This window comes from Schistocerca piceifrons, chromosome 3, assembly GCF_021461385.2.
Source record: "Schistocerca piceifrons isolate TAMUIC-IGC-003096 chromosome 3, iqSchPice1.1, whole genome shotgun sequence".
NCBI classification, from domain to species: domain Eukaryota; kingdom Metazoa; phylum Arthropoda; class Insecta; order Orthoptera; family Acrididae; genus Schistocerca; species Schistocerca piceifrons.
In genome coordinates, this window is record NC_060140.1 from 838,688,111 (window position 1) to 838,708,163 (window position 20,053).

The window sequence follows — 20,053 nt, forward strand, 5'->3', positions numbered from 1 at the left end:
CTCCCATGAAACTTAATCTTAGTGGCTAATGGTAGGTGAGCATCCACATGAGACTGTTGTGTGCATGTACCCACACCGCATCACTGATCAATAGATGTTTCATGTGTAAAGACAATGTGAGAATTTATCGAGTACTACATGACAGAGTTCACTGTACTCCACTGTCATGAATAAGCCTTCATCTGATGATGTACTCTGAAGAATATGTAAACTCATAAAGGCATGTGCTTAATGCCTCAGTAGTTACAGTATGAAGAAGAATAAAGTATACACCAGTAGTTCCACTACATATCTTTCAAATTCTATAAAATTAATATACAGCAATAACATTGTGATATGCCCTTTATTTACTAGATTGCCCTCACATGTTCAAGACTTAGTTATACAAGGAAAGTGTTTCCAAAAGTAATGACACAAACTTTAAAAATAGTTGCTGTAGTTGGGAGCAAAACCCAGATAATCAGCCAACTTGGGGGATCTTATTAATTATGTGATGGAGATATATATTAACAACTTGTGTGAATGACAGTTCACTCCTGGCACCTGAACTTTTCACAAAAAAATGCCTGTCACTAGCGATCAACATTAAACACCTTCTCCATATAACACCTGTAACAGCACTATTACTGATTATGAGAGATCATCAAATTTTTCTTTTCTTTTCTCTTTTTCAAAAAATTTGATGAAATAAACAGCCATGCAGACATTTGTTCCAATAATTATTCTGAAAAAGCTTTTCACAATAATGCCTATCCTTGCTTTCATACAGTGACACTATACTACAGTGAAGTATAACAGTGATATGTAATATATACAGCAGTAGTATAAACAGTCACAAAATATCTCTCAAAAATAAAAAAAAGCATTGTAATAAAAAGGAAAAGGATTACAAGGTAGTGAAAACTAATGACATAGAATTAAGATTACAACTGTGTCAGAAGCACAAGTGATTCACTTTACTTGCTGTCCCACCATTTGAGGTGAGTTTCAGAAATGGGCACCATTGCTGACTTTTGCCAGCAATCAGTAGCGTATCGGCACCCACTGTCCCGTGTTCTCGTCCCGTCGGTAGTACCGTGGCCTATTGTCCCTGAACACCGTGATTGCTGGGAAGGGATGCTCTTGGATGTACTTCAGTGTTGCACGTATCTTAACATTGAGAAAAACTCTGTCAGTTAAATGTTCATGAGGAACATCCTGGGTGAAACACAAAAATGTATGGAATAACAGTACACAACAACATTATATGGTTTAGTGTTTAGCAGTCATCAGGCACATAAATGACATTAAAATCAATGCTAAGCTACTGAGCAATGTCCGCATTTAGAACTATCTATTTAAGACACACATATACACACACTGCTACACTGTCCTGATGCATCAGCTCGACTGGGCTGAGGAGCTTTGTCAGCTGGAATGAGTGAAAGGAATAAGAAGGTGAAATGAATAAAAAGGTGAAGGGGAAAGGAAGGGTTGAAAAGGAAGGTGGCAGAAAGGGAAACGAATAGGAGTGTGGCACCAATGATTCAACCTTGGTGCAGGTGCTCAACATTAAATGAGGCACATAATGAATTGGAGGAATGGGTTGAGGGGTGTGGGAGGAATGGATTGAGAGTTGTGGGAGGGGAGGTAGAAAAGGGATATGATCAGTGAGCAGGAGATTGGGAACAAGCATGGCATAATGATGGACCAGAATATTTTATAGATTGGGTTTTGGGGGAAGGGAGTGTATAACAACCTGGGAGAGGTGGCAGAACCATCTTTCTCATCTCTTCTCGAGTAGTATTCCACTACCTACCCAATCTCTGGAATATCCTGGTTCATCCTTATGTTACATGTACTCATAACTCCTTGCCACATGGCTTGTATCCATGAGGAAAACCTATTCTATCCACCAACACTGTACATCCATTCCAGTCCATTAATACACACCCAGTGTTGACTCTGTTTCTCTTTTCTATCTCCCCCCCACCCCAAACATACTCCACCACATTCTTACCCTGGTCCCTTGTTGCCTCTCTCTCCTTTTGCTCCACCACTCCCTCCCCCTCCCATCTTCCTTCCGCCTCTCTCCCAGTCCATTTGGCAACCCTCTCACCCTCCAGGCCACACTGCTGGGAAAATGTAGCCAATGGGGACAATACTGGCATGCATGTATATGCATGTTTTTGTTAGTCAGTTCTGAAGGACATTTTGTGAATGTTCCAAAATGATTTCAATCTTGTATGTGTGCCTGAAAACAACCAAATGTCTTTGCTATCGGGTAATTTGTTGCTTTGCCTCCTATCATTGTTTATAAAAATATGAAAATGATCTGCAAATTACAAACAAAATCATATAAATACAAGGAAAATTGAAAGGATCCATTACTGAGAATGAGTGAAGCATGTTATAGAATGCTTTTTTACTCTCTTCAGAAGCTCCTTTATGACCACTTTAACTCTGCTGGGGACACTTTCAATGAGGTGCCTGAATGTCAGTGGGGAATGGCAGTGCATTCTTCCTCAAGAACTGGAACCAGAGAAGTTCATGATGTTGGAGTATGGAGTGAAGTTGATTTTCTGACTCATACCACTGTCAGGTCAGGACTTTGCGCAGGACAGTCCATTTCAGAAATGTTACTGTCCACAATCCAGTGCCTCACAGATGTTGCTTTATGAACCAGTGCTTTGTCATCCTGACACAAACAATCATCATCTCTGGTGTGTTCCTTAACAGTACGAAGTATACAGTGCTGTTAAATGTGTTCATATCCTTTTGCATTTAATGATTTCTTAAGCACAGTAAGAGGATCACACCCAGACCATGAAAAACATTCCCATTCTGTAACACCATCACCTCTGTACTTCATTGTTGTCACTACACAAAACATCAGATTCTTCAGGCATTTGCCAAACCCAAACACTTCCAATAGACTGCCACATCTTATAGTGTGATTCATCACTACAAATCACTCATTTCTGGTCATCCACTGTCCAGTGGCATCACTCTTTACATCACTTCAAGCATCACTTAGCACTGACTGCAGAAGTGTGCGGCCTATCAGGAGTTTTGCAACTAGTGTACCCCATTCTTTTTAACTCCCTATGCAAGTCATTGTACCAACTATACTGCTGGTAGCACTTTGAAACTCAGAAACGATTCCTTTCACTGACTTCATGTGATTTTGTACAACTGACCTCCACAGTCCTTGATAGTCCATGCCCATCAGTATATGAGGCATGCCTCGTCTTGATTAAGCTGGGGTTGTTTCTTCACATTTACGCTTCATAATCACATCACCAATCATCAGCTAGAGCAGATTTAAAAAAAAAAAAAAATTGAAATGTCCCTGCTGCACCTGTTAATCAGATGACATCCAGTGAATAGTCCATATTAGAGGTCACTGAGCTATCCTGAAGGAGCCATTCTATTATTCTGGTTCTTTACTGACAACACGATTCTCCCTCTCACGACATCTAGTGGTCAATTCCAAATTTCATAGGGCTGTCCAGATACTTTTCACCAGGTAGTGTAAATCATGCAACACTAAATCAATTGTGACTCTCTTAAGAAAAAAAAAATCCTATAGAACATTACACTCAGCATTTACAATGAAAATATCCCAGCTAATAAACATCTGTCACATCTGTACTGTGATACAATGAGTGATGTGGCACAGTAATGAAAGAGTGCACTCGTATTTGGGGGGAAGGCAGTTAAAATGCTCATCTGCCCATTCAAATTTAGTTTTTCTGTGATTTCTCTAGAGTGCTTAAGGTGAATGCCAGGCTGTATTTGGTTGGAGTCCAGGTAGTGAGTATATTGTGCATAAAATGGAAACAACAACTTGGCAGAACACGTGGAAACACACTATTAATTACACTATTAATTACCAGAACTTCAAAATTCACACTGCTGAATATTTGTTCATACATATACCCAGATATAAACTGTGCAGCACTAATACGATGATCAATGCAAAGAATTTAATAGAAGAATTAATTTAATGTTTTGATAGTAATGTTGAATCTATTGTAACAGCAAAACAACAGTTCTGCTGTAACTGTAAAAATGTCAAAGAAAGCATACTGAACAAGAAGATAATATGCAAATTTTTAGTTATGCAACATTATATATATATATATATATATATATATATATATATATATATATATAAAAAAAAGAAAGATGATGAAACTTACCAAACAAAAGCGCTGGCAGGTCGATAGACACACAAACAAACACAAACATACACACAAAATTCTAGCTTTCGCAACCAATGGTTGCCTCGTCAGGAAAGAGGGAAGGAGAAGGAAAGACAAAAGGATATGGGTTTTAAGGGAGAGGGTAAGGAGTCATTCCAATCCCGGGAGCGGAAAGACTTACCTTAGGGGGAAAAAAGGACAGGTATACACTCGCACACACACACATATCCATCCACACATACACAGATACAAACAAACACAAACATACACACAAAATTCAAGCTTTCGCAACAAACTGTTGCCTCATCAGGAAAGAGGGAAGGAGAGGGGAAGACGAAAGGAAGTGGGTTTTAAGGGAGAGGGTAAGCAGTCATTCCAATCCCGGGAGCGGAAAGACTTACCTTAGGGGGAAAAAAGGACAGGTATACACTCGCACACATGCACATATCCATCCACACATACAGACACAAGCAGACATATTTAAAGACAAAGAGTTTGGGCAGAGATGTCAGTCGAGGCAGAAGTGTAGAGGCAAAGAAGTTGTTGAAAGACAGGTGAGGTATGAGTGGCGGCAACTTGAAATTAGCGGAGATTGAGGCCTGGCGGATGACGAGAAGAGAGGATATACTGAAAGGCAAGTTCCCATCTCTGGAGTTCGGATAGGTTGGTGTTGGTGGGAAGTATCCAGATAACCCGGACAGTGTAACACTGTGCCAAGATGTGCTGGCTGTGCACCAAGACATGTTTAGCCACAGGGTGATCCTCATTACCAACAAACACTGTCTGCCTGTGTCCATTCATGCGAATGGACAGTTTGTTGCTGGTCATTCCCACATAGAATGCATCACAGTGTAGGCAGGTCAGCTGGTAAATCACGTGGGTGCTTTCACACGTGGCTCTGCCTTTGATCGTGTACACCTTCCGGGTTACAGGACTGGAGTAGGTGGTGGTGGGAGGGTGCATGGGACAGGTTTTGCATCGGGGGTGGTTACAAGGATAGGAGCCAGAGGGTAGGGAAGGTGGTTTGGGGATTTCATAGGGATGAACTAACAGGTTACGAAGGTTAGGTGGACGGCGGAAAGACACTCTTGGCGGAGTGGGGAGGATTTCATGAAGGATGAATCTCATTTCAGGGCAGGATTTGAGGAAGTCGTATCCCTGCTGGAGAGCCACATTCAGAGTCTGGTCCAGTCCCGGAAAGTATCCTGTCACAAGTGGGGCACTTTTGTGGTTCTTCTGTGGGGGATTCTGGGTTTGAGGGGACGAGGAAGTGGCTCTGGTTATTTGCTTCTGTACCAGGTCAGGAGGGTAGTTGCGGGATGCGAAAGCTGTTTTCAGGTTGTTGGTGTAATGATTCAGGGATTCCGGACTGGAGCAGATTCGTTTGCCACGAAGACCTAGGCTGTAGGGAAGGGACCGTTTGATGTAGAATGGGTGGCAGCTGTCATAATGGAGGTACTGTTGCTTGTTGGTGGGTTTGATGTGGACGGACATGTGAAGTTGGCCATTGGACAGGTGGAGGTCAACGTCAAGGAAAGTGGCATGGGATTTGGAGCAGGACCAGGTGAATCTGATGGAACCAAAGGAGTTGAGGTTGGAGAAGAAATTCTGGAGTTCTTCTTCACTGTGAGTCCAGATCATGAAGATGTCATCAATAAATCTGTACCAAACTTTGGGTTGGCAGACTTGGGTAACCAAGAAGGCTTCCTCTAAGTGACCCATGAATAGGTTGGCGTATGAGGGGGCCATCCTGGTACCCATGGCTGTTCCCTTTAATTGTTGGTATGTCTGGCCTTCAAAAGTGAAGAAGTTGTGGGTCAGGATGAAGTTGGCTAAGGTAATGAGGAAAGAGGTTTTAGGTAGGGTGGCAGGTGATCGGCGTGAAAGGAAATGCTCCATCGCAGCGAGGCCCTGGACGTGCGGAATATTTGTGTATAAGGACGTGGCATCAATGGTTACAAGGATGGTTTCCGGGGATAACAGATTGGGTAAGGATTCCAGGCGTTCAAGGAAGTGGTTGGTGTCTTTGATGAAGGATGGGAGACTGCATGTAATGGGTTGAAGGTGTTGATCTACGTAGGCAGAGATACGTTCTGTGGGGGCTTGGTAACCAGCTACAATGGGGCGGCCGGGATGATTGGGTTTGTGGATTTTAGGAAGAAGGTAGAAGGTAGGGGTGCGGGGTGTCGGTGGGGTCAGGAGGTTGATGGAGTCGGGTGAAGGGTTTTGCAGGAGGCCTAAGGTTTTGAGGATTCCTTGAAGCTCCGCCTGGACATCGGGAATGGGGTTACCTTGGCAAACTTTGTATGTGGTGTTGTCTGAAAGCTGACGCAGTCCCTCAGCCACATACTCCCGACTATCAAGTACCACGGTCGTGGAACCCTTGTCCGCCGGAAGAATGACGATGGATCGGTCAGCCTTCAGATCACGGATAGCCTGGGCTTCAGCAGTGGTGATGTTGGGTGTAGGATTAAGGTTTTTTAAGAAAGATTGAGATGCAAGGCTGGAAGTCAGAAATTCCTGGAAGGTTTGCAGAGGGTGATTTTGAGGAAGAGGAGGTGGGTCCCGCTGTGACGGAGGACGGAACTGTTCCAGGCAGGGTTCAATTTGGATGGTGTCTTGAGGAGTCGGATCATTAGGAGTAGGATTAGGATCATTTTTCTTCGTGGCAAAGTGATACTTCCAGCAGAGATTACGAGTGTAGGACAGTAAATCTTTGACGAGGGCTGTTTGGTTGAATCTGGGAGTGGGGCTGAAGGTGAGGCCTTTGGATAGGACAGAGGTTTCGGATTGGGAGAGAGGTTTGGAGGAAAGGTTAACTACTGAATTAGGGTGTTGTGGTTCCAAATTGTGTTGATCGGAAGTTTGAGGTTTTGGAGGGAGTGGAGCTGGAAGTGGGAGATTGAGTAGATGGGAGAGACTGGGTTTGTGTGCAATGAGAGGAGGTTGAGGTTTGCTGGAAAGGTTGTGAAGGGTGAGTGGGTTGCCTTTCCGGAGGTGGGAAACCAGGAGATTGGATAGTTTTTTGAGGTGGAGGGTGGCATGCTGTTCTAATTTACGGTTGGCCTGTAGGAGGATGCTCTGAACAGCCGGTGTGGATGTGGGAGAGGAAAGATTAAGGACTTTTATTAAGGATAGGAGTTGATGGGTGTGTTCATTGGCTGAGTTGATGTGTAGGTGAAGGATTAGGTGGGTGAGGGCAATGGATTGTTCAGTTTGGAACTGGTATAGGGGCTGATGGAAGGAAGGGTTGCAGCCAGAGACGGGAACTTTAAGTGTGAGGCCTTTGGGGGTGATGCCAAATGTCAGACAAGCCTGAGAAAATAGAATATGGGAGCGTAATCTGGCTAGGGCAAAGGCATGTTTGCGGAGGGAATGTAAATAAAACTTAATGGGGTCGTTGTGGGGGTGTTGTGAGGGTGACATGGTATTAGAAGGTGGAAAGTGTAACATGAGGTGAAATGAAAATGAAAATAAAAATATATGGGGAGAGATAAAGGTGAACCGGAAAGTAACTGGAGATCTGGAATGAAAAAAGGTGAAAAGGTGTTGGTTACAGCTGGGCTATGTTGGACTTAGGTTGGTAGACAACGATGTGCATAAAGGTTAGGTGGTTGTGTTGCCGCCAAAACACGTTAAAGGACGGAGAAATTCAGGAAAATATCGAAAAAACTGCGTGTAGTATATTAAAAGGAGTGGTATTGTGGTGGCAGATTATGAAAATGAGGCTAACAATTGTCTGACGAAGAAATAATGACGTTAAAACCTGTGGGAAGCGGCTAAAAATTATAAGTGATGTGGGAAAAACGGAAATGGAAATAAAGCGAAAGTTATTAGAACTGGCCGAAATGGTTGTTTAAAAGGTGAAAGGAGCTGTTTGTGAACTAGAAACGGTGGATATTATAGCGGCGGTAGTGCTGAAAGCGTCACAGCGGGACCCACCTCCTCTTCCTCAAAATCACCCTCTCCAAACCTTCCAGGAATTTCTGACTTCCAGCCTTGCATCTCAATCCTCCTTAAAAAACCTTAATCCTGCATCCAACATCACCACTGCTGAAGCCCAGGCTATCCGTGATCTGAAGGCTGACCGATCCATCGTCATTCTTCCGGCGGTCAAGGGTTCCACGACCGTGGTACTTGATCGTCGGGAGTATGTGGCTGAGGGACTGCGTCAGCTTTCAGACAACACCACATACAAAGTTTGCCAAGGTAACCCCATTCCCGATGTCCAGGCGGAGCTACAAGGAATCCTCAGAACCTTAGGCCCCCTGCAAAACCTTTCACCTGACTCCATCAACCTCCTGACCCCACCGACACCCCGCACCCCTACCTTCTACCTTCTTCCAAAAATCCACAAACCCAATCATCCCGGCCGCCCCATTGTAGCTGGTTACCAAGCCCCTACAGAATGTATCTCTGCCTACGTAGATCAACACCTTCAACCCATTACATGCAGTCTCCCATACTTCATCAAAGACACCAACCACTTCCTTGAACGCCTGGAATCCTTACTCAATCTGTTACCCCCGGAAACCATCCTTGTAACCATTGATGCCACGTCCTTATACACAAATATTCCGCACGTCCAGGGCCTCGCTGTGATGGAGCATTTCCTTTCACGCCGATCACCTGCCACCCTACCTAAAACCTCTTTCCTCATTACCTTAGCCAGCTTCATCCTGACCCACAACTTCTTCACTTTTGAAGGCCAGACATACCAACAATTAAAGGGAACAGCCATGGGTACCAGGATGGCCCCCTCGTACGCCAACCTATTCATGGGTCGCTTAGAGGAAGCCTTCTTGGTTACCCAAGTCTGCCAACCCAAAGTTTGGTACATATTTATTGATGACATCTTCATGATCTGGACTCACAGTGAAGAAGAAATCCAGAATTTCCTCTCCAACCTCAACTCCTTTGGTTCCATCAGATTCACCTGGTCCTACTCCAAATCCCATGCCACTTTCCTTGACGCTGACCTCCACCTGTCCAATGGCCAACTTCACACGTCCGTCCACATCAAACCCACCAACAAGCAACAGTACCTCCATTATGACAGCTGCCACCCATTCCACATCAAACGGTCCCTTCCCTACAGCCTAGGTCTTCGTGGCAAACGAATCTGCTCCAGTCCGGAATCCCTGAATCATTACACCAACAACCTGAAAACAGCTTTCGCATCCCGCAACTACCCTCCTGACCTGGTACAGAAGCAAATAACCAGAGCCACTTCCTCGTCCCATCAAACCCAGAATCCCCCACAGAAGAACCACAAAAGTGCCCCACTTGTGACAGGATACTTTCCGGGACTGGACCAGACTCTGAATGTGGCTCTCCAGCAGGGATACGACTTCCTCAAATCCTGCCCTGAAATGAGATCCATACTTCATGAAATCCTCCCCACTCCGCCAAGAGTGTCTTTCCGCCGTCCACCTAACCTTCGTAACCTGTTAGTTCATCCCTATGAAATCCCCAAACCACCTTCCCTACCCTCTGGCTCCTATCCTTGTAACCACCCCCGATGCAAAACCTGTCCCATGCAACCCGGAAGGTGTACACGATCAAAGGCAGAGCCACGTGTGAAAGCACCCACGTGATTTACCAACTGACCTGCCTACACTGTGATGCATTCTATGTGGGAATGACCAGCAACAAACTGTCCATTCGCATGAATGGACACAGGCAGACAGTGTTTGTTGGTAATGAGGATCACCCTGTGGCTAAACATGCCTTGGTGCACAGCCAGCACATCTTGGCACAGTGTTACACCGTCCGGGTTATCTGGATACTTCCCACCAACACCAACCTATCCGAACTCCGGAGATGGGAACTTGCCCTTCAGTATATCCTCTCTTCTCGTCATCCGCCAGGCATCAATCTCCGCTAATTTCAAGTTGCCGCCACTCATACCTCACCTGTCTTTCAACAACTTCTTTGCCTCTACACTTCTGCCTCGACTGACATCTCTGCCCAAACTCTTTGTCTTTAAATATGTCTGCTTGTGTCTGTATGTGTGGATGGATATGTGCGTGTGTGCGAGTGTATACCTGTCCTTTTTTCCCCCTAAGGTAAGTCTTTCCGCGCCCGGGATTGGAATGACTGCTTACCCTCTCCCTTAAAACCCACTTCCTTTCGTCTTCCCCTCTCCTTCCCTCTTTCCTGATGAGGCAACAGTTTGTTGCGAAAGCTTGAATTTTGTGTGTATGTTTGTGTGTCTATCGACCTGCCAGCGCTTTCGTTCGGTAAGTCAACTCATCTTTGTTTTTTTAATATATATATATATATATATATATATATATATATATATATATATATATATATATATATATATATGAATATGAATGATTATAATAGAGGGAAACATTCCATGAAGGAAAAATATATCTAAAAACAAAGATGATGTGACTTACCAAATGAAAGTGCTGGCAGGTCGACAGACACACAAACAAACACAAACATACACACAAAATTCAAGCTTTCACAACAAACTGTTGCCTCATCAGGAAAGAGGGAAGGAGAGGGAAAGACGAAAGGAAATGAGTTTTAAGGGAGAGGGTAAGGAGTCATTCCAATCCCGGGAGCGGAAAGACTTACCCTAGGGGGAAAGAAGGACGGCTATACACTCGCACACACACACACACACACACACACACACACACACACATCCATCCACACAAATATGTGTATATGTGTGGATGGATATGTGTGTGTGTGCGCGCCAGTGTATACCCGTCCTGCTTTCCCCCTAGGGTAAGTCTTTCCGCTCCCGGGATTGGAATGACTCCTTACCCTCTCCCTTAAAACTCATTTCCTTTCGTCTTTCCCTCTCCTTCCCTCTTTCCTGATGAGGCAACAGTTTGTTGTGAAAGCTTGAATTTTGTGTGTATGTTTGTGTTTGTTTGTCGACCTGCCAGCACTTTCATTTGGTAAGTCACATCATCTCAGCAACTGTAATTGTATTTATCAAAATAATCAGCAACGAGTTGCACAAAAGAACTTTTATTTCCCTAACCAGTTTCAGGCACTTAGTGCCCTTCTTCAGAAGGCTATAACTATTTCATTATTTGTGAGTGTCAACAAGATGCACACAGCATACTGCTGTTGTCATGTTGTTCATATTTGCCTGTACAAAAATGGTACAAAGAATCCAAACAAGTGCAGATACTATACTAGAACTTCACTTGTTGTTTCACTTCCTTATACAATCCTTGTACAGGCACAATGAACCACATGACCATAGCAATGTGCTGTATGCATCTTACTGTTGAAACTCACAAATAATTTGATAGTTATAACCTTCTGAAGAAGGGCACTAAGTGCCTGAACCTGGTTCTCTCTCTCCTCTCTCCTTGGAAGGTCCAATGGTAGCGACAAGCTGCCGTATCATCCTCAGCCCACAGGCATCACTGGATGCGGATATGGAGAGGCATGTGGTCAGCATATCACTCTCCCAGCTGTAAGTCAGTTTACGAGACCGGAGATGCTACTTCTCAATCAGGCAGCTCCTCAGTTTGCCTCACAAGGGCTGAGTGCACCTCACTTGCCAACAGCCCTCGGCAGACTGTATAGCCACCCATCCAAGTGGTAGCCCAACCTGACAGTGCTTAACTTTGGCGATCTGATGGGAACTGGTGTTACCACTGCAGCAAGGCCATTGGCTGAACCTGGCTAGGGAAATAAAATTTATTTTGCACAGCTGGTTGCTAATTATTCTGATGAATAATATTATTCTGCATATACTGAAAATTCTGTGCACTTGTTTTGCATATTAGGTACACATTATGTCCATATATAGAAATATTTTCTTGTTTCTTCCTTTCTATGTCATGAAACATGTAGCTATTTCACATATATTAGACAATATTTATAAAATGTCAACTGTCTATGAATGAATAATGAAATTCAATTAAATAAATTGTTGTTAACAAGAGGCAGAAAGTGACTACCAGTAATGGCTGCTGATAACTATGGCAATTTTAAGAAAAGTTTAAGTATTATACCAATAGCTAAAAAGTGAGCTGCTTCTGAAACCTAATAAATTGAAAACATACAGTAGGTAGTTAAGTCCCATGAAGTAAATAGAGAGCATCAGCATCTTTTTATCAAAGGTATTTGAATGACTATTCTCTGAAACAATGACTTTTTCAACAACTCAAAATATTTGGGATAGCCTACTGCATTGGAGCTGAGGCTGCGAGATTTGTTACCTACTAATGAGTCATACAAAGGCTGAGTGTTAGGTTAAAATGGTAAACATTAGAGTTTTTTGCACTATTTAAAGTTTCAAAATTATATCTCTTGAGGCAAAAGCAACTAGAATCGTGTTGCTCATACACCACCAAATTGCATAATTCTCTGCTTCACTGTTCCAGTGAGATTCACTGTTCTAGGTGGAAGAGGTGGCGAGGGGGTGGGAGGGTTGGAAAAAAAAAACTTTCCATTTGTCCATTTGTTAGGTTTTGTTCCTTCTACCTTACAACTCCAGTTGCTTTTGTAGATGAAATAGCTCTTATGCAAAATCTCTAATAACAATCAAACAACTGCTAGTGCAGCCTGCTATTAATTCAGCTTTACAAGTAAAAAACAAATAGGAAAATGTTGATTTATGATCAAATATGTTGAATTTGTTCTACCACTTCTTTCCATATCCTATGCTTTTTGGGTTGCCCAATGCGTAACACAATATAAATATTTGCTGGTAATTTTTAGTTTCTCCCAGCATACTCAATAATCTATGGTTGACAGCAAGTCAAAATTTCACTGATCATTGAATTTTTGTACATACACATAGCATAATGACAAACCTGCATTACAAAGTGTGGTGGCTCTACTTCAGGTGATGTGCTTAAATGTTGCAGTATAAGTTCATCTGGTTGTTCGAGCCACAAGTCAACTCCACGCAGAGGGTCATAATTGAATGGTCCAATTCTTAACAGACCCAGATTGGAGTCATAAATATCCAGCACCTGCAAATTAATATCACTACATTAGGAAACGTTCACTGCAACCTTTATTACTTTCTGTAAATCAAATATCTCATCTGTTACAACAAGTAATAAATTCTGGCGGAATGATTTTCAGAGCACTAAACATAGTTACTTGCAGAGACAAGTGATATCTTTGACTTTTTTCAAAAAATGGTTCAAATGGCTCTAAGCACTATGTGACTTAATATCTGAGGTCATCAGTCGCCTAGACTTAGAACTACTTAAACCTAACTAACCTAAGGATAGCACACAAGTCCATGCCCGAAGCAGGATTCAAACCTGCAACCGTAGCAGTAGCGTGGTTCCAGACTGAAGTTGACTTTTTTAACTGTTGTTTCAGAGAGATATTTGTAATTCCTTGTATTCTGTATTTGTGCTACTTTTCATGTATTCTGATCAAGCATCCAACAAGTTACTTTTTTCTTCATCACAAACACATAGTTCTTAGTGTAGATCAACATTCCCACACAACAACAATCACACTTAAACTTATCTAAATGTCAATGTATGCCTTACAGCAATGACAAAAGGAACTGAAATCATAGCATATTATTATAAAGTGTTTCATTTTGACAAATTAAAGGGAAAAAAGAAGGAAAAGAAAGTTTGCAAGAGTGTGTTAATAATAAAAAAATAATTAAAACAACATAAAGGGTAAAACATTTAGGATCCTGTATCAAGAGAGAGATGCTGAAGGGAAAGAACTGAACAAGAAGATTGTTCTCCAGCACAGAAGGCTCAAAGCCAACACAGATAGTAACAACCGATAAAAGAAGTACTGATGGTTATGAGACTGATATGCTAGATAATTAATAAGTTCTTTTTTTTTAGAGAAACAGATGAGAAAAGGAAAATCAGATAGGAAAAAGTCTAAGGATTAGATAAGGCAAAAGATGAAAAAAAAAGAAGGAAGATAAGTGCCTAATTCTTCATGGATGATCATGTCAGTAGTGACAAAGAACACACTTTTTTCAGACAAGAATGAGGAAAGAAATCTGCCGTGTCATTTTCATATGAACCATTGTATGAAATTATGTAAGCAGGCCACAAATCACATGTACCAGGATCGCCAGACTTGGATTTGAAGCTCACTGTCCTTGAACGCATGTCTAATCTGCTAACTGTGCCTCCTCACTCGATAAGAATGAGCAGAAGACCTAAAATGAGACAGAAATGAAAGAAAGAAAGAAAGAAAGAAAACTAAAATGGTAAAACAAAGACCACACCATTCAGACTAGAGAGAGGAGAAATCACTGAGCAAACAATGATGCATCCAAGGCAGAATATAGAATCGACTAGAATCAAAGTTTTTATTTTCCTGATTAATTTATCTAACACTAAAATAGAGGAATTGTTCCTAAGTGTAGATGAAAACACTGGGAAAATGGACCATTAATATGAAATCCATTATATTTACTTGGACTGGAATTGCACCAAGTCACAGAACAACAGTAATTTCTATGGTTATGATGGTATGGAAACATTAAATATGGCATGCCAGAAGGTTTGGCGCTTGGCTCCCTCCTATTCTTGGCATACATGAACAATTTATAAATGATATTGGAGGACCCTTAAGAAACTGTCACGTTTGTTGATGACACAGGTACACTGATAATGGGTGTAAACACATTCACATCTGTCAAAGCAAAAGAATAATGGAACAGGGCTATAACTGGTTCACTGCAGATATCTTACCTTCACCTTATGTAGACTCATTGTGGAATTTCAGACTAATTAAAATTACTATCAGGTATCAGAAGTAGAACTCAATGGGCAACACTTTTTTTTTTTTAATGTGTATGAAATTTCTAGGCATCCAAATACACAATGAACTGAGATGCAGCAATGTCTGGATAAGTTGACTAAAAAGCTCAATCCTGTAGGACTGCATTTTAAATTATTGTATTGACCTGCAAATGAAATTGCTAGAACATTTTGCAGAAGCCTCTTCAGAGCTCTAAAGATTCTTCTACTCATGTGCAAAATATATTTACCCTCTGAATGTATTTATAATCAATCAGAAGAGTGCATTTAAAATGAAATGTGAAATTCACCAACACAATTCTGTAAGTAAAAATAATTTCCAAATAGACCATGCACCCTTGTGTAGGGTACACGATGTCATTTTATATTCTGGCGCAAAAGCTGGTAGACATCAAACAAGGAAACATAAAATCCTCAGATATTCAAAAAGAAAGTAAAAGACGGTATCTTATTAGCTCCTCTTCCTCCTATAATTTAGTACAATATTTGGAGTTGAGGCACCAAGATGTTAATACTAATGTACACATTATGCAGGTTTTAACTTTTCCAATATTAGACAGCTGACAATGGTCCCTGAAATCAGTAAAGTTACATGAATGCATAGTATGGAGTACACATAAAAAAGGGGAGTAGACTATTTCAGAGTAACTCTTCTTGGGAAGAGAGAGAGAGAGAGAGAGAGAGAGAGAGAGAGAGAGAGAGAGAGAGAGAGAGAGAGACAGAGAGAGAGTGAGTTTGTGTAAGTAATCTGCACAAAATTGCTGATGTAAGCAGTGCAGCATTAGTCATAATTTGTTGTATGGCTTCTTTCTGTTTCGTTTATGTTTAGAGTATGGGAAGAATGATGGCTTAAACACATCTGCACGTGTTATAATTAATCTAATCTTGCCCTTGTGATTTCTACACAGAAGTGATACATAGGAGACAGTATGAGTCAAATTACAGTCAAATTACATTAGCTCCATGGCATGTAGCTACTGTCAGTTGTCCAAGGAGGTGGTTGTGTTAAACACATCCATCATGTATGAACAACAAAGTGTAATTTGTTTTCTATGGAGCAAGGGGTGAATGCCCACAAAAATTGACAGGGAAGTGCAGCCTACCTGTGGGCAAAAGTGTCTTGCTTTGTGAAGTGTGAGGTAGTGGTGTTGTGAATTTGCATGACAATGAGCATTTGGCAAGGCTGCATTTGTTGCAGATTGATGACAATACTTCCCACCTGGATGCAATGTTAAAAGTAGAGTGCTGTGTATACCTCAATGGTGTTTCCTAGAAGCTTGACATTTTGTATGAGAATGTTTACAAAACCATTCATGGGTCCTTAGGGTACAAGAAATTTTCATATCAGTGGGTGCTTAAGTAGTTGGATGACATGATGAAATGCAAGTGAATGGTTGCTTCACTGAATCATCTGCAATGGTATGCCGAGTAGGGTGACCATTTCTTGGACCTCTTTGTCACTTCCAATGAAATGTGAGTACTGAATTCAGTGCTGGTATTAAAGCAGCAGAGCACCAGGAGGAAACATTCGGGTTCAATAGAAACAAAAAATAAAATTCTGTTCAGTGCCATCTGCTGGGAAGGTGATGTTAATGATCTTCTGGAATCACTGAGGACCACTCTCCAGTATTTCATGACACTACATGCCACCATCAATGTCAACAGTTATTGTTCCACAGTATCACACATACGGGCTGCCATCAGGATTAAGTGCTGAGATATTCTCAATGTGCACAACGAGCTTAATCCTCCATGACAATGCAAGGCCACACGTGGCAAACAAAATGGCCGACAAACTCCAGTCATTTCACTAGGAGAGTATCGACTAGTCTGGACTACCCACTACACAACCTGGACCTCATCCCTAGTGATTTACATGTTTTCCTGGCAGGACAGTGATTAATACGCAACAGTGAAGCCAAGATAGCAGTCTGACAGTGGTTCCACTAGTCAGACAGATGAATTCTGGCACAGGGGCATATCAAATTTAGTGCTGTGATGGGGCAAATGTTTGAACTGGTGTGGGGAATATGCAGAAAAATAGTATAAGATAAACAGAAAAGTAAATGCATTTGTAATTACCTGTATGTACCTTATTTTGGCTAATGAAAAATTAAGGCAAAGACTTTCTGATTTAACCCTGTAGTATGTTCCTAGATTCATCATTTAAAGCTGATTATTGCAACTTTGTAAGTAGGCTTTCTCAGAATAGTTTGTGTCTATCTCAAGCATCTGCCAGTTCAGTTTTTTCAGCATCTCCATGATGCTCTCCTGTAGGTCAAAGAAACCTGTGACCATTCATGCTCTCCTTAATACACATTCAATGTTCCATGTTAGTCCTGTTTGGTATGAATCCCACATACTTGAACAACACTGTAGAATGGCTTGCATGAGTGTTTTATAAGCAATCTCCTTTGTAGAATGATTGTATTTACCCTCCTATTCTACCAATGATCAAAGTCTGCCACCTATTTTACCTATGACTGGGCATACGTCGCTGTTACACCCTAATCCTACCGTGTTATTTATCTTTGGTTCACACATTACACTTAGTTTCAATATACTTAACATGTATAGTACATCAAATTATATATTAATGGAAGAAGCAGCCACTGCAAGCTACTTCTGAAAACTATATCAACAACCAGTTAAGCTCACATTTATAATAATGGGAATTAAATCTAGATAACTTCTTTTTCCCTTTGCTTTTTCATATTTTTTTTTAATTTTATTTATTTTTTTTTTAAACATGGCAGTTATTCTCTGATGTCTCAACAGTTGTCCTACCATCCTATTACTTCTTCTGTCACTGTTTTCCATATATTTCTTTCTTCATCAATTCTCCAGAGAACCACCTCATCCCTTACCTTACCAGTCCACCTAATTTTCAGTGTTCTTCTGTAGCACCAGATCTCAAATGCTTCAACTGTCTTCTGTTCCACTTTTCCCACTGTCCATGGTTTACTACCATACAACACTATACTCAAAATGTACGTTCAAATTAAGATCTTTGTTTGATACCAGTTGACTTCCCTCCGCCAGGAATGCCAGTGCTAGACTGCTTTTTATGTCATCCTTGCTCCATCCATCATGGGTTACTGAGCTGTCTAACTAGAAGAATTCCTTAACTTCGTCAGCCCCAGTTTTGATTTTAGGTTTCTTGCTATTCTCATTTCTGCTACTTCTCATTACTTTCATCTTTCTTCAATTTACCCTCAATCCATATTCTGTACTCATTGGATTCTTTATTCCATTGAACAGATACTGTCATCAGTGAATTTTATTATTGATATCCTTGCACCCTGAATTTTAATCCCTCTCTTGAAATTTCCCCATATTTCTTCAAGTATAGATTGAACAGTAGGAGCAAAAGACTAGATCCTTGTCTTACACCCTTTTTAATCCAGGCATTTTGCTCTTGGTCCTCCGGTATTATTGTTCCCTCTTGATTCTTGTACATATTGTATATTATGAACCTTTCCCTACTGCTTACCTCTATTTTTCTCAGAATTTCAAACATATTGCACCACTTAACACTGTCAAACACTTTCCCAAATCAACAAATCCTATGTACATATCTTGATTCTTCTTCAATCTTTTCTTTTCCATTCATCTGTATATTATTCTTGTCAGCAACTTGAATGCTCAAGCTATTAAGCTGATCATGTGATAATCTCACACTTTGTAGCTCTTGTTATCTTCAGAATTGTGTGGATGGTGTTCTTCCAAAAGTCTGATGGTATGTCGCCAGTCTCATACATTCTACATGCCAATGTGAATAGTGATTTTGTTGACAACAATTTTTATAAATTCCATTTGAATGTCATCTATCCCTCCAGCCCTTTTTGCTCTTAAATCATCCACAGGCCTTTTAAATTCTAATTCTACTAATGAATCTCCTGTATCTTCCCCTTGATTCCTGTTTCTTCTTCCATCACACGATCAAACAAGTCTTTACTAAATTGTGGTCTGAGTCTATATCTGCTCCTGAGTACACTTTGTAAGCCTGACCATGATGTAATCTAACTGGAATCTTCCTGTGTCTCTCAGCCTCCTCCAAGTATACCTTTTCCTCCTCCTGTGATTCTCGAACAGAGTATTTACTTTTTGAAAGATTTCACAACGCCTTCAACTGCCATTCTCTTTATTTCATGCACAATTGTACAGTTTTGGTCTTAGGCCATTTTAAGGTATTTTATGGGTGAATTTTTTTTAGTAGTAAATTATGCCATGTGTGTCGTTACTCCTAGGATTCCATGTTATGCTCATAAAATAAAACCAAGATGTTTTATGCCATTTTAAGAGCGCGTTAGTGCAAAGAGCTTTACAACAACTGCTTGAAAGTAATATGCTCCTAAAATAGTATAAAACATCTTGGATTTATTTTATGAGCATTACATGGAATCATAGGAGCAACAACGTACATGGCATAATTTACTACTAAAAAATCATCCATAAAAACTTGAAAATGACTTAAGGCCGAAATTGTAGATGAAATAAAGAGAATGGCAGTTGAAGGCATCATGAAGTCTTTCAAAAGTTCTTCGCAGCTGCAGACACTATCATATTGAAAATTATGGAGTATTCACTGTTACCAACGGAAATTTATTGAAGAACTCAGTCTTTTTACTCTCTCAGTCCTACTTTGAAGCCCATATTCTCCCATAACCCTTTCTTCTACTCATTCCCCTCACAACTGCATTTCAATCCTCCATGACTATTAAAGTTTCATCTCTTTTTTTTTACATACTGAATTACCCATTAAATATCCTCATTTCTTTCTCTCTCTCTTCACCTTCTGCTTGTGACTTCAGCATGTAAACCTGCACTATTGTTGTCAATGTTAGTTTGCTGTCAGTTCTGATGAGAATAACCCTACTACCACCACCACCACCACCGCCACCACTGCCACCACCACCGCCGCCGCCGCCACCACCTCACATTTCTCTGAAAGAGATTCATTTTCTCACACATGAGCTGCATTTTCCATTCACTCCAGTGTGAAAGGCAGTATCCAGTATTAATGCAGTCTAGGAAACTGTCACCCTCCTCAGTAAACCACTGCAGATGATTCTGTGACACTGTCATTCATGTGCCTTTCATCACGTTATCCAA

The 20,053-nt window shown here is 41.2% G+C and overlaps 1 protein-coding gene across 1 annotated transcript in view; it reads right to left on the reverse strand.

Moving 5' to 3' along the window:
- Positions 1–323: 323 nt before the first annotated feature.
- LOC124787758 (protein N-terminal asparagine amidohydrolase) overlaps positions 324–20,053 on the reverse strand; it is a 250,202-nt gene continuing 230,472 nt past the window's right edge. Inside the window, exons 7-8 of the mRNA XM_047254632.1 lie at positions 12,992–13,153; positions 324–1,149 (exon numbers count right to left, since the gene is read on the reverse strand). Of these exons, the coding sequence (XP_047110588.1) occupies positions 1,024–1,149; positions 12,992–13,153 (288 nt within the window). The 3' untranslated portion in view covers positions 324–1,023. The remainder of the gene's footprint in view (positions 1,150–12,991; positions 13,154–20,053) is intronic.